Here is a 16,695-nt window from a genome sequence, read left to right as displayed (position 1 = left end):
TTGATACCAATATTGCCATATTTCGAAAAACTGGACTTACTTTTCGTTACTTCCTTTTCTGAGAAAACGGCAGAATAATACCTACAAATAATGCCTGCATAGCAGTACCTCCTTTAACAGCGCAATTACCTGGAGGATACCTCTCCGTAGGGCATAGTTGGTCAGTACGCACTGTACGAACTTCAGTCTGAAAAGTTTGTGATTTTTGTCCGGGAGGTTACACTTCAGATTTAAAATATTAACACGTCCGCACAAACTAATCCCGAACTGAAAAAAGGTGCCGAACTGTACGAATTTTTTACGACTTTGGTACAAACTGACCAACTATGCCGTAGGGTGCCCTGTGAAACGAGGCTCTTCTTTACTTCAAAGATAAAAGTCTTGATATGATTGTCTATCTTTACCCTCAGCTCTCGCCCTTACACAATGCTTTTCACTGTGACGTCAAACACTCTCCACACTATCATTGCCGTATAAATTACCGCGTTTTTCCGGGTATTTATCCTGTTGTACACTAACATATTAACTACTTAGAGCAGGTCTATATACCTTCCCTTAGTTAACATTATTTCCCCTTAATTAACATTCTTAATAAGCACTCTTAATTAACACTCACTGCTGTTAGCTTGATATACCCCAATGTAATATATTTCGTGTAATTGAATAATGTCGTGTGATGTAATGGAGAGTGTAACATGGAAATGTAGGTAGGGCGACAAATACGTCAGTTACCAAATTAAGATAGGATCTAGCTGGCTGGTACAGGAAACGGAGGAGGGAAGCTTAGATTTGTGTTGAATTTGATATTATAGTAGAATTGCAATGCCTATATTGCAGTGAAGGCATTTCCGCTGTAGCAAGATAATTACTGAGCAATTAGTGAACTTGAATACTCATTACATATATCGAAATTGACGATTCATGAAAGTGCTGAACCAATACTGGGCTATTAGAGAAATAGAATAATCAATTTGACCTGACTTTCGAATTTATTTCAGTTTTCACTTGCATTTACTAAAACCACTCATTTTCATACTGTATTCGAGTGATGTAATTGGATGTAGGACGGAAGACTTAATTTATAGACAAGCTATCTCCATATCAATTAAAACTAATTTACACTAACCATAATACACATAAATCATACCTTCTAGTTAATAGGCTTAAATACCGTTCAAGTATGCTATAATGTAAAATTCCTAACCATCTGTGTTCAACGTTTTAAACAAACGATGTTTTTTATCACATACGGAATACCATTTACTCAGCCTCTTTTAATAATATTTTCACATTTTAACCCCCATATATTTAGTCACCGTACTAAACGCTTACATATAATATTAAGCGCATGAGGAGAACTCTATTAACATACAACAGAAAGCCACAGCTTCCCATGAGATTCTAGAACATTCGTCTCCCATTTTATCAGTATTTTATGTTTGTAAGTCATGATTCAGCAGTGGAGCGTGTCCGTGATATTCTCGGAATCTAATGAACTGGCTATTATGGAAAAACTTAAGATATTTCAAGAATTTTAAATGTTTCAAGAACTTCCATGCCTGCTCCGGACTTTCAAGTCAAAACAAAAGCATGTGAAGTAACAGGCTAGTTGTTTTAAATGATGTTTTTAAATACATTAGATGTTTTTCTAGTGGGAGTATTAGTAGAAATGATCTGGCATTTTTATTCCAAAACTATTAGTAGGACATGAATTTGATTTCGTTTAGGGCACAGAGTTAAACATAAATCAATTACTGGATCTTAGATCATAGTTTTCGTTTAAAAGTTTGCAAATTTTAGGTCTTACGTTCTCAGCCTTCATTCCTCAATGATAATAGTTTTTTTTATTCATAACATAATGTTTGCCGCAACTTTAACCCTTATATTTAAATCTTTAAATGATTTTCCAATAAAAGTAAGTCCAAATTATACTCTTCTGAAATATGGTTCAGTGAAAATCAGAACTTAAGCAATTTGTGAATCCCACAATTAATAGAAGATACCCACAAAATAATACCCTTTCCGGGCAAAGCTAGACCTGGTCCAATAATTATTGTTTAATGTTTTGCCACAAAATCACGAACTATCCAATTAAAGATTACACTATCGTCGCCCCGAAGTCTAAATTTAAACAGAACGTCTAAATTTAATGAGCTAGACAGTTGTTACCGATGTACAATGTTGATAGTTTAGTCACGTGGTATGACATGTGATAGTTGATGCACGCTTTTCTTTGAAAAGTTGTTAAAGTTTAGTAATTAATTCACGGTAAGGTAACCCACGGATATGTGTTTCTACAATAGTTTCATTTTATCTGAAGTTAATAAATACACCACATTATTGGAGATTTTGAAACAAAATTCTGTCTATAAGGTATTGAATAAGTAGCGAATATTGTGGTCTAAACATCAAGTAAGTGTAAAAAGGTGGTTTATTAATTACTATTCTTTGTTTAGCAGGACTAGTGGTGTAGTTTTTATACTACAAAGAATTCAACCTGAAGTTTCTGTTTCATCGTGTGTCAAGAAATTATAGAAACTGGGAACTTGTAAATAACTGAACCTCTGAACGTACGCACGTGGTAATTCACCCCAACACACCTGGTTTACACGTGACCAAACTTCTCCCTTGTAAAACTGTATTTTTGTAACACGAAACTCATTACCATTGTTACCCATGTAATTTCACAACCTAAATTTTGGGAATTTGTCGAGAAAAAATCGTTCCTGATGGTTACTGATTTCATTTCCGGGATTTTCTAATCGACTGTCTCCCTCTCTCTCTAATCGACTGTCAATAGACTAGCAAAGTGAAACTAGATTTACCAGGAACCCAATACTATACGGAACACGCCTTGCCTGAAATCAGCTATGACGGGACATGTTTCTTTAAAAATTACCCGGTTACCGTTTAGGAATATTACACCGCACGGATCTAGTACATTCCTGGAATTTGACGAATATAATAATATGTAGTCATCACACATCACGAGTTTATTTACTGATCTGGATTGTTTATAATAATCGGTTATCCAAATTCCATGATGGTTGGAAATAGTTGAGGACGGCAGTATTTATTTTACAGCAATGAGCCTCACTGTTACGATGTTCCATTTAACACACCTGGGTCCTGGTGTTATAAAAGGACCAGGACCTTTATGATACAGTCTTCTTAGCAGTGTAAGAAAACAAAGCATTCATCTAATTATATGACCAGAAATATTTGACTTTCATTAGCCCTGCAAATATTCGTCTCCTCGTAACTATGTCAAATATATATATATTTGTCGGATATATTGTCGGAGAGTACCATTACGGCGTACGCTAAGTGGTGCGAATTGTTGATTTCATTCCGTCACATTATCATTAGCTATAATACGGGACTTTATGGTGTAACATTGTCACATAATATTGGTGGCTGTGAGGACCAGTCATTTTAGAGATCTTTAGTCACGTGCTAGGTCCCAGCCAATGAGATTTGAGAAATTGCAACAACAACGTTCATGAGCCTGCTGGATCAGATGAGGAACAGGACTTGCACCCAATCAGACTCTTAGCATTTTTGTCGCACTAACCAGTAATCAATCATATTAGAGTATTCATAGTCACGTGTGAGTCCTGCTCCACTATTACCACACATACTTGAATGTGGTGGCTTGTGTAGCTGCCTGGTGTCCCACTAGAATCAGCAGCACGATACATGAAGGATCATTAATCGAGTTACACCATAATTACATTGTTTCATGTGTATTGTGTAACAATCTCTGGGATTTTTCAGTCTGACTTTGAAAGTAACCAGGATGAATCCAAATTTGGAAATGATATAAGAGCCGAGCGATGATTTCGCACTCTGTCCCCGATCTTGATATCTGGGAAGTTTGTAGACTGTAACTAAGGGCTTTTATGATAAACCACGTGTCTAGATTTTAGTCACGTGACCTGAATAATCTTATCTGATTGGACAGACTAAAGTTTCTCTGAGTTCGTGGGTGGATTCCTCTATGAACTCCTGCAATTGCGACCAAAACTATGTAAGTTTTGTAAGAACGTAAATGATTCTGACAAGCACAATCTAACAATAGAGTGGAGCTGTGAACTGTGAAGTTATCATTTGTAATTTCGCGGAATTTCGGAAGAATATGAAGGAGTTGAGAAGTTGAAATACCTTAGATACTGCACGTGTTGGCTGGTTACAGTGGGGGTTACTGGGAAGCAATAAATCTAACAAATAGAAGCTGGTACCTGGTTTTAACGAACCTCTCGTCCTACACCCATTCAACAAATCTAGACATGTTTACTTTACCTGCTAATCTAGACATGTTCTCTATTTCAATCATGCAACTCTCTGTAATGATGATCCTGGTGTAGACTTACTTAGCTGCGAACTGAACAAAGCTGAATGTCATGAACATCATCAAATGAGTACATAAGGGCGTGGCTCTGATTGATTGCGGAGGGGATGCTCGCGGAGGAATTGATCACGAGAGAACTTGTGGGGTACAATGAGGGGTCACACATCTAACATACTGATACAGATCCGTGATGATTTTAGGACAGGACATATTATGACACTGCCATGATATGGCTATATTTAGAACTGTGGTTAAAGGTTGCAGAATTGAGCATATTATGTAACCATTACACAAATTAGCAGATACTTAACATGATACAAATGGAGTTAAATTTAGGCAACAAAAGGTTCCCCAAACCACCCCCAATTTTCACTCAATATAGCTTCCAGTAACACTTCCAGGAACACTTCTAGTAACACTTCCAGTAACACTTCTAGTAACACTTCTAGTAACACGCAGACTAACATATCCTATAACCCCAGGTAGCACTACCAATAGAGGAGGAAGCGGTTAAAGACGGGGCTATGGACGAGGTTATTGCCATGTTCAAGCAACCATGGGTTATAGCGCTAGTTGGAGCCCTTCTTCTTATCCTAATCGTCATGATCAGGTCAGTTAAACACTGTTACAGTGTTACGTGTTAACACTTTGTGTAACACTCTGTAACACTCTGTGTGACACTCCGTCACGTGACTATCACGTGACAGTTATATGAATTGTGGTGTATTACTAAAAAATAAGCTGTCTCGTGCGTATGTCTGCATTATGCTGATCATTTATAAGTTAGCCAATGTGCACTGTGCACTGTGCACTGTGCAGTATAATAGATAATAAGCAGTAAGCAGAAAATCAAGTTTTGTGGCCTGGAGAGAAAGTCTGATGACAAATACCACGTTTATATACAAGTTGTGAAGCTAACGACGCCGTTATGCCGTTAGCTTCTTTATTGGCTACACTGTACTGATTTCGGAGAGGTCTAATCTAATTCACAGTACATCAATCTAACACTGAAATATCAATGGAATGTTGTGCGGTATGTAATTAATCCCTTGTTTTTATAAAACACCTTAGGAAATTATTTCAAGAGTTAACACTCAATTTTAGATTTTGTTAGTTTCACTGTACATTCAAGAGCGGAAAATATACATCAGCTGCCCTTAGGTGGCACAAATCTTAAGCTTGATGAATAAACTTCATACAAAAATGTGTAACTTGAATCCCAATGTAATATCGGGAATCCAATCAGTGGATGAATATTAAATTTTAAAAAAACACGTACATAATATTGACCCTCTGGTATGTAGAAAGTATGTACTGGCAGGGTAACAGGGTTAATTGATTAGGTATGCCGTATGTGAGTGTTAACTGCTAATGGTGTTATAATGTGTAACTAGTAGCTGTTGCCATGTGTGTACTTCGGTGTACTTTTGAAATATGCAGTGAAGAAGTTGACCCTCAAGTAGAATATTTATTGTTAAATTGATTGAATAATTGATTGAATAATTGATCTAATTTGTTTCAAATTGAAGCTTTCAAAATCGCGCATATAAATTCTGCAACTATATTTGGGTAATTTTTCATTTTAAATGTGAGGAATTTAAGAATGATACTTAAGAATAATCTAACCTTATTACGCGGTTTTAAAAATTCCAGAAATTAAAACCAGCTATTTAAAAAAATCCAAGGAGGTAGTAGCTTGACTCGTGAAATCCCATCAACCTCTCGTACAGACGCGACGTTCGCCTCACTTCCCAACTTGAAAAGTTATCAACATTTCTACTTCAAACGGAAAAGCCCTTAAAATACTAAGTGGATTCCTAAATGTTCGTCCTCCGCAAGCAATTTATGCAGTTTGATTCCCATATCCAGATCACCATTTTCCAACCGATCCAAGTGAACGCTATCCCCAGCTTCACAATCCATTAAGCTAAATATTAAATAAAATGCTTCTTTCCGTCCTCCCCGTTTGGAAATAATGATAACACTCTTTTATAGAGGTGGCTATTAAAATACACACTACTTTCACACGCAGCAAGTCTAGACATTGTCTATTTCCCTGCAGTTCATGGAACGTTACATAAAACATTGATAAAGCATTTAAATGTTATTAGGGGATTAAATATGTGGAAAATTATCGTTTAAAGTGTGGGATGTGGAACAGAATGGTGCAGATTCGCTTTGATGTTTCCCTTAGTCATGGAAAATAGACTGCCGTGACTTTTAATAAGGTTTCATCAGAAGGATAGAGTTTTGCATTGGAGTTGTTAAGATGTTATTGTATTCTACGCGGTTCTGTAATAACACTTATAATTACCTTATGTAATTGTAATAATATATATAATTACAGTGAAGTTTTTACCTTCAGATTTTAATTTTTGGAAAGATTAGACTCGGGCGTTGTTTTTAATCTCCTTTGTTCAGAATGTTTATATTTCAATATTATAAAAGCGTTAACTGTGTTAACAACTTTAATTATATTTCAGTATAATCGCGTGTCGTCAACAGAAAATAAAGCGACGTAAGTTGGAACAACAGCAACACACGCCCTTCCTTAATTCCTACCACAGGTCAGTTATTTGAACAACTTGACTTTATTTAAACTTTTGTTCTAGCACTTAATCGGTACTAAGCTAGCACCAAATTGACATTGTGACACGCTCTTTAATTTTTATATTGTGATATTTCACAGGCATGCTGGCATGCATTCCTTTGTTTTCCCAAACAGTTAAATTATTGTCTGAGTTTGTTACAGTATGATATCAACAGACCTTCTGAGATGTCTGTTTAAGCCATGATTAATATTTTATAAATAAGTAAAGTTAATGAAGTGAACAATATTTAATAAAGTTAGTAAGAGTAGATATTAGATAAGGGGTTGTCAAGGTGATACTGATAGCATGCTCGTCTAGTGATATTCTTTCATCTTTAAGAGAGACGATTTTACGTTTTGCAATTATTATGAATTATGATTCAATCATCTTATTTACCTTGTTATCAGTGTTAACTCATTATAAATGTTGATTGTGAATCTTTTAACCTTGACCAGAAATGGTCTCACGATGAATTGTAGCTCAATTCAGCCTGATGGGAATTCCACGATCATAAAGATATTTCAACATTCTCTGGAAAAAAAAACGAATGGGATTTTTATATTCTTGAAAAACGCATGTTCCTCTTTTTATCCTTCTCTCTTGCCCGCAGCAATTCAGTAAAAAGTTCAATGAATGGACAACAATACAGGATGAGAGACGACGGTCCTCAGTACGAGAAGATCCCTGATAGTCGCAACACAACACCACATGTAAGTCTACCATTGGTCGGTCTGTGTCACGTGATATCCGTTCTATGCTATCATTCGTTAATTCGTGTCACGTGATTTTTGTTCCTTGTCCTTATTAGTCCATGTTTATCGGCGTGATTATCGTCCTTTGTTCTGATTGGCTCTTAACACACCCATGATTTAAATGTCTTTTTGAACCCAGCGGCTGATCATAAAAACTCCTCCTTAAAATGTCAACATTTATAAATGTTACTCCTTTATAATGTTACTCCTCTCTACCTTTCATTAAAATTCTTTGCTTTGTATACTGTCACGTGTGTGTCGCTCTCACCTGTGATTGGTCACTCAATGTCTCGTTCTATCTAGTGATTGGCTACATTATGCTTCCTCTTCACTTACAAACGTCTGACATTTCCATGAAAACCAGCACGTCGACAGCAATCATCGAGTGATCTCGAGAACCATTCAGGGAGATATTTTACTGTATAAAATATAACGTGTACTAACTAACAGCGAGGAGTCTGTAAATTTACCAAATATTAGAAAGTGAGTACTCGTTACAAAATATTTAAGTATTTTACGCCCTGTAAATAAAAAGTGTGTTGCGAATGTCGACTGGAGAGTGGTGTGCTGTGTGGCTGGCTGGCTGGGAGGTTATGAAATATGTATTATTATTTAAAGTTAATCTAATTTGGTGGACGTTAAGACTAAAGTACACGTCATATGCTTATCATCGATTTCTAGACCTTGAACACTCGGCCTTCTAATGAGTGTTCAGCAAAAATATTCCTGGTAGCTTAATTATTTGCATAGCAGAAATAATGTGAATAATTATAAGAATAATGTGAATTATACTCAGAATGGAATAGTGGATGTGTGCTCTGATCCTTTTTCTGTCAACTTCATTAAGTTATAAAATCTAAATATATAATATTGGTTTAGAGATCGTAATATTACTGCATACCTGCATAGTGCATACCTTGGATATTAGAAATATTATTTAATATTTGTTGCGCGTGTGAAACAAGTGTAAGTTCCATTACTTGCTGTAATTATCGAGGCGCACATCCTGAGAGTGGCGACGATTTTGATGACTACTTTTTTGTTATTTAATTTATGTGGCATGCGCGAAAGCTGTACTCAGAAGCATTGGTGAGTAAGAAATTACAAATTAATGGATATCAGAGTGAAACCAATTAACCAACCATTAATTACAATTAACACTCAATTAACCAGCCATTAATTACAATTAACACTCAATGAAACACCGTAAATTATCACGTTCACAGTTAAACAATAATTATACAATCCTGTTAAAATTGTGATCATGAACGGAAATATGATCGCCCTGTTTTCCAGGAAAGTGAAAGCCCTTATTATTCAGTTATCCCAAATATCCCGGTAAGTTGGTATGTCAAAAATGCCAAACTTCTTTGCATGACCGCTCTTAAGTTTTCTTTTAGTTTCAAAGGAAACATCCTTTTTTTTGCAGGTGTGATAGATATTGCTAGGTGTAAAATCCACACAAATATGTCAAAAATTTCAAACATGCCAAACATACTTCACGCTGTTGTGATTGTTTTCAACGAGTTCCAACATGTTTATTGTGGATGGTTTTCACATAAATTCACCTTAATACTTCACAGTAAACTTCAAATGGGGACTAATTGAATGACTTTACCAGTACAAACAGTCCAGGGCACGACTAGACAAACACAACCAATATTCATCAAACAATGGTATTTCTTCTAAATACCTAACCTTCCCAACATTTCATACCTCGGCTTGATAAAAGTCCCGCATCCGTCCAATTTGCAACATCATCTTCCAGACACCGCTGTAAAACTGCGAGAGTTCACTTGCGGTATTGTTATTAAAATGATTAATTAAGTCATTACATTATTAGAACATTCTGCAAGTGAAACAGACAGCGGAGTCATTTGCTCAAACGGACTACACACATCGAACAGTGAACACCACACATTTAGGAACATGACAACTTTACACTGACAGCTTTTTAACTGCCGACCACATTTCCCATTAAATGAGGAAAATGTTTCCGGTCGAGCAAGAAGTAACCGGAAGCCTCTGCCGGAGTGTCGGCCAATATTTTGACAGCTCACCATTACTTGTTACACGACCGTTTAGAGATATTGTTCAATTAGAACAGATCGTCTGGTGCATTTAAAATTTATGATTATCCTAATTTGATGGATCATCTGCTCAAGAGCCAGTTTACAAGTTAAAAGGATTTTAAGTAAAATACCCCTGCTTTTAGCAGCACCACAATGTTACAACAAAGTCCTGTACACCTTCCAGCCACTCTCGAGAGAGAGTATAATACCCCTTTATAAATCTCGCACCTTTAAAAGGAACATACAGATTGAGAGCTCTCTTCCTTGCCGATCAAATCCCCAATCTAATGTTCAATATTTAACCTCTTTTTCGGTCAACATGTCCGCCTCAAAAACACCATATCCACCACAATTAGTTACCTTATGTGGGGGTACTAATTCTGATACTCGCTTCTCCTAATGTCATCATACATCAAATTATAAAAGAGGGTTCCATCTTCTGATAATCTGAAAATTAGGTTAGGTTCTGCCGATATTTTCCCTAAATTAGCGCTAATTATTCCCAATATTGCCGGCTAATCATTTGTAATGTACCGCCCGCTTATCAGCACTTGAATGGTTACTTATTGCACAGTTACTTCAAACCTTGAAAATTCTGGTAGATTGCAATCAACAGAACCGTAGATTTAATTTGTAAATCCAAAATTTCCATAAAGACAGAAATTGTCTCACTCCATACCAACAATAACGGGATATAAGTTACTTGATACCCTAAAACCTCCCTCCCTCAATAAAAGGGCGGAGAAACAACGGTGAAATTAAAGATTTACGTTTTAACGATATCAATAATCCAGTTAGGAAGGTGATGTAATCTTGTAGTACTGCTAAATTACATATTATTACCCCCCTGTAATACAATCATAGGGAAAGTGTGTTTTACAATGGGTGACCAAAGTAAACGAGAGTGACGTGATGGTGTGTGTGTGTGTGTAAAGAATGAGTGTGAAGAATAAAGAAATTCCTATATTGAACTATGGTTACATCATTTCTCTGTGAGGGCGTGATTATTTTCTAAAACGAGAGATTCTGTAGCCATGGACATGTTCAGACATTTGACGGCTTGTGAGTGTGAGTTTGCAAGTTAAGTAAGGTAACAGGGTGTGTATGTTCCCTAGCGAGAGGGTGAGTGTGACGTCATGACGTCATACCACGTGACAGGGGAGTGTGTGTGTTGTCTGCTGAAAGTGACATGCTAACTTTAACTCGACGCGGAGCAGGGAGAGAAACGTGTACAATTAACAAAAAGGAGAGGTTTGTTAGAGCTGTTAACAAACTGTCAGCACTGTCATAACCATGAGTGTGACGTCACACACCTCGTGACATGACGTCACACACCACCTGTCATGACGTCACACCACTGCTTCTCCCAGGATTCAGGTATTGCCATCCCACCTCCCATTCCAGCCCGGAACACCCTCCGTCGGCAATCCAGCGAGACAATCGACTCTACCGTAACGTGTCCTGACTACTCAGAGATACAGTCGGACCACGAGTATGCTAACAACAACGAGCGGTTGGTATCCAGCAGTACCCTGCCCAGGAGGGAGAAGATGCTACACGACAAGGTGGTCCGGGACAACATGATACATGAAAAAGTGGTGAGATTAACTGGTGCATGAAGGGGTGTGTGACGTCACGTTATTCTTGAGGTGACGTCACGCTAGGCGCGTGATGACGTCACGAGGTGGCGCGTGATCACGTGACTGGATATATAGGAATGGTTGCTTCAAAGATGTCTCATTGCGTCTGATACCCATGAGATGATTCTGATTAAGTTCCTGTTGCGGATGACACTGCTTGTGATGACTCTGCTTCATCTCTCTGTCTCTATTTTCAAGGAAGTGAAGAAATCAATCTATCAGATCTTCACTGCCTCAAAGAATCAAACCTTTGCAATCTCACACTTTACAGTCGTTGGTTCAATACGTGTAGTTACACGCCAATTACATGTCACAATAATATGTCACAATAAAGCATAATTATTCATGTTCAAACTTTCTATGTTCGACTATACTTCACCCAGTCGCCGTCTTGCTATGCATGAATTCTGCGGATATGATGACCTCATCTTACTTCATTCACGCTTAGCTTAGTTTATCGTTATTTTTAATGATTATGCAGGATTAAAACGTTATACTAGATGCATCGGTGTTTTTAACACTAATAGCAGTTGAAGATGTTAAAACCGCGGACAGACGGGAACTAACACTTCCCACTTAATAAGAGTACCTATAAGATGGTTCAGGCCCTGAGCTATGTCATGGTATAATACCCCTCTTTACTTCAGGGTTGGATAACATGGAACTGTTACTTCCCTTCCGAGCTCCGGAAAACGGAGTGGTTAAAAAGAGCATGTTTTGAAATTTGACGGTCAAATTCGGTCCAATACACGGGTAATCTTTAATTGAGTTATAATACGTCACACACCTCGTGATATTGACGTCACACACCACGTGTCATGACGTCACACACCACGTTACATGACGTCACACACCACTAATACTCAGTAGTCAGTACGTGGCTACTGGCTATGTGGCTCGTATTATAACTGTATAATACCCAATAATATGCCAGCATAATCATTAACCTGTCAGAGAGAAAGTCATTATTGTTTACATTTAAAGTGTTTCCGGACTATTCCATGTCCGGAGCTTGTATAAACAATAGCAGGTACAGTGTATAACAGTCACCCTGTACCAACTCACTCTGATATATCGTGTATAATGTCGTGTATTATAAACACTGTAGAGGTGGAATTTGAAGTATTCTTCTCGTGATAAAATACCTTGAAAGGTTTCTTAATCAGGTGACAGTTAGTTTCACACGTGCCTGGATTTTCTCAAGTGAATTTATTGTAACTAAAGCAATTTCACACTTGTTGACATGTTTCTAAGAATATAATGAAACTATAGAAATTATCACTGAGCTCTCAGTCAACAGTAGGAAGCCAAGTTTACTGTAGTTTCAGTGCCATATATTGTTTTTGGAAATGGTGACGTGATGAACCGTTATCGAATACTTCAGTTGCACTTTTTAACCTTCACTTATTTATGGATATTTCCAAAATACAGGGTAGAGTTTAATGGAAAATTATTTAAATCAAGTACTTTAATACATGAAGATTAGAATATGCGTTATGATACAATGATCTTTTTACAACTGTATCCGATTGCAATAACTTATTCAATAAACAAGCATAACAAAATTCAATGAGATTATCCCTCTTACAGACTAATCACATCAATAAAGTCATCAGTAAAACTGTTACTTTTTAATGTCTCTGTGTTCAATATATTATTATCCATTATCCATAATCATCTTCAAAGGTCAGCCCGTGGCTTTAATCATTGTGAAAACTTGACGAGGAAAATTATTGTGGTTACACTTGCTTGAGCTGAACGGTGAAACAAGTGATAATCCACGATCTTATAAATGGTGCCCTGCTTGACAAGCTATTGATCAATTCAGTATTGTTTTCAAATGAAATCTATTGAGAGCGAGAATTTAGCAGTGCGTGATTGTGCATAATATATGAGTTTAATGAGAGAAATTCTCCAAAATCTGCAAACTACTACAGCTGTAGAAGTGTAAATTAGGCCAGCCCAGAATGCAGAACAGTTATCATAGCCCAGTACACAGTTTACACCTCAGCAATATTTGCTATGTAATCGTGAATAGCAAGCTGACGATAACAAGCGCGTGTTATCACACTGCGTGTGATGGTTGTAAGGGGGGGGGGGCGGGGGATCATGTTTTTTGTATATTTTTGTCCAACTGGTACCCTATCTTTTCAACTTGAACAAAAAATAGGATGAAAAAAAAGCGGTACCCTATTTTTTGAGGTTTGACAAAATGGTATGGAAAAAATGGACAAAAAAACATGATCCCAGGCTCCCCCTTAGTAAGTAAATTAAGTAAAATTACTCCTGTTTCCAATTCTAACTCTCAATTTGTGTATCAGCACGCTGATAACACTAATGCAGCGTTATGATGCTGCATAATGATATATAGTGTGGTCAGCCGATCGTAAGGAGAAAATCTTAATAGTTTTCTAATAACATGATTAAGCGACCACAATTAATTGCAATAATCCCGCTGACATTATACAATAATCGTACTCTATAATTGAGCCTAACTAAGTTGACACTTCTTCAATGTTACAAGAATACAGTAACTAAGTAAATAAGCTACATTAGTATTACAGTGTAGTTACTGACTACTAACATTACATGAGAACTCATCCTAACCAACCAATCAGAGCACTCCGTTTATGAGTGAGCTCTCAGTTTTCAAGTAAACTAGCCAGTAATAAAGCCTGTACACGCAGATGTGGAGATCATGAGTAATTGTTACCTCCTCTTCAAATACTTAGTTACCAATCTCAATACTAGTTGCTTATCTTGATAATTGACTAATGACTATACATCTAACTGTAGTTACTGTAGAATAATGGTGTACTCATCAAGATCATGAGCTGAATCGTGACAATTATGTAGATTTATGAGGAATATTGAATTACATTTGTTTAATACTTACGATATTTAATGCTTATATGCGTACTGTATTTAGTGGTTGCGCATAATAAATTGAAGATTTGGCCGAAATACACGTCTTGATTCGTTGAGAAGGATCCTAAAAGTATCACGTGTTACAGTATAATAAGTAATAACACCGTGTTATTATAACACGTGCTACAGTGAATCACTGATTTGACCGAGCATAGAAGGTCACTTAAACGGACTGCTAATTAGATACCTGCACAGAATTGTAAAACTATAAAACCACTCCCATTAAACAGGGGCCTCCTTCACCTTTTAAATAACACCAACCAATCAAAACTCTCCATTCCAACCACGTGCGTTAAACCAACCAATCAGTGCACAGTATCCGGGTCCAATCCACCAATTATAACACAGAGTTACCTTGACAGGTCCACATTTCCTCTAAGTTTATAGTGTAAACGACACGTGATTCACACGCACCAATCAGCGACCAGGATTTATTCCACCGACCAATGAGAGGGCCGGAAATGTGTCACGTGTTTTGGGGAAATGCGCCTGTGAATTGCCCGGTGACGTTGTTGTATAACTATGTTGTATTATATATCAATTGGAGAAGAGAAGTAATGTTAACTGCAACACGTTGTATAATATCTTGTGTATAGGCCACAGTGGTATAATGATGACACAGATCTTGCTACACAAAACTTAAGAGGAAATACAGCATTCGAATCATGTGACATAATAGAAGTATGATATTTTATGTGGGAAATATTAAACACAAAATATCATATTTTTGTATTACAATATATATTATGTCAAAATATAATAATATTGTATCATAATACGTTGACAGGTCGTGGAATAATATAATTCTAGAGATTTCTTTATCAGTAAGTTTAAACATTAAGTTTAGAACATTCTGCCTTGTCACACAACATGGCACACATGTCAAGAAGGCTGGATTGAAAGCTGTTGCCTGGTTATATCGGCTAGAATTTGTAAAATTAACTTCGAACAAACTCAGATATCCATCGTACGACATAGAAGTATCTAGGCGAGATTTTCCAGTTGAACAATTATTTTCTGGGCTTTATCCAACAAGAGGGGCCGGGCCGGTGGTGGTATATTAGGTTCTGATCAAAGAGCTCAAAATCACGTTTTTGGCTGATAACTGAATTACAAGCATCAAAAAACCAACTCCCTCCGGCCTTCAGGCATAATGGAGTAATTATATCTGCGAACCTAGAGCCTCCCACTAACAAGGTAATAGAATAATTGGACATCGTTAATTACTGCAATTGTATCCAGTCTAGAACGATCTGAATCTTCAGACTACAATCAGCTGTTAATCAGCAGATCTTATAATGTGACCAGTTATGTGACCAGTTATGTGACCACTGACCTCCTGCATACCATCAGACCACAAGATACAGAGAAAGATATAAATAGATAATAATTAACATATTATGATACATATTGTAAGTGTATGTGACTAATTAGGTAATAAATTGACGTGATTATAATTAAGATACTGGCTCTCCTACTGTTTCTCGTCATTAGAGAACACTGATGATATTAGAGCACTACCCGCACGTGTCATGATGTGCCGCGCACGTGTTAAGTGCCGGTCAGTAATATTAACATACTTTAGATACACTTTATCACTCGTACAACGTGTAATTCGTTACTGAACTTTTAACCTTCTGTGATAAGAGGACGAAACGTGTTAAAGTTTCACCGTCAACCAGGCACCAGGATTGTATACACCTGTGTTTGGACTGTACTGTGAGTGATTTTATAACAAAACACCGGAAATAAATTTCGTCAGAAAAGCGAGTATTTTATTCGTATCTATTATTACTTTTATCAATCAAGCAATGCAAACCCTATTATTATATACACCTGTACAAGGTTCAGTGAACTGTAAAGTATTTTAATGCCTGGTTTAACGCGAGGTATTTTAATTCTGGGTACCAGGAAATTAGAAGGAACGGAGAAAGGACCGTTAGTCCTGCTAATAGATAATTCACAGTGATGTCGGGGGCTCAAGTTTCAGATATTAACTGATGAGTTGCTTTCTTCTTTTCAAGAAATTAAACTTGTAGTATTTTGTGCTTACAAGGTTAGGACAATCGGAAAATCTTAACGACCGCTTTTTTAATTTATAAGCTTATTGGTTAGATTTATTGACAGGGATCATAAGACATTTCAGTACTAAGTCTCTTATAGTAAGACTAAATTGTTATAGACAATTTTCTTGTTCCTCGACCAAATTTTTGTTTTGAATGTATGACATAGTTTGTTGAACCAGTTTTAAGAACAAATTACCGAAATATGTCAACAGTTAAAAGCTTGTCAAAGTGGGTGTCAGCGTCTCAAAAATCAGACCTTTTATGGTATTGTGGCTTGACAATCCAATTATGAACC

General features: G+C 36.8%; 1 protein-coding gene across 33 annotated transcripts in view; it reads left to right on the top strand.

The window, feature by feature from the left end:
* LOC134822434 (roundabout homolog 3-like) overlaps positions 1–16,695 on the top strand; it is a 40,403-nt gene that overhangs the window by 11,940 nt on the left and 11,768 nt on the right. For 17 of the 33 annotated variants that reach the window (XM_063833525.1, XM_063833518.1, XM_063833526.1 and 14 more), the window contains exons 11-13: positions 4,834–4,961; positions 6,835–6,918; positions 7,553–7,652. In XM_063833525.1, coding sequence (XP_063689595.1) covers positions 4,834–4,961; positions 6,835–6,918; positions 7,553–7,652 — 312 coding nt within the window. Of the gene's footprint in view, positions 1–4,833; positions 4,962–6,834; positions 6,919–7,552; positions 7,653–8,990; positions 9,033–11,136; positions 11,365–16,695 lie in introns of all 33 variants that reach the window. The other 16 variants (XM_063833498.1, XM_063833494.1, XM_063833499.1 and 13 more) reach the window with 4 other exon arrangements.

This window comes from Bolinopsis microptera, chromosome 10 (assembly GCF_026151205.1).
Source record: "Bolinopsis microptera isolate Bmic1 chromosome 10, MBARI_Bmic_1.0, whole genome shotgun sequence".
Classification (NCBI taxonomy): Eukaryota; Metazoa; Ctenophora; class Tentaculata; order Lobata; family Bolinopsidae; genus Bolinopsis; species Bolinopsis microptera.
The sequence above is the reverse complement of the archived record's forward strand: the minus strand, read 5'-3'. Positions and strand labels throughout refer to the sequence as shown.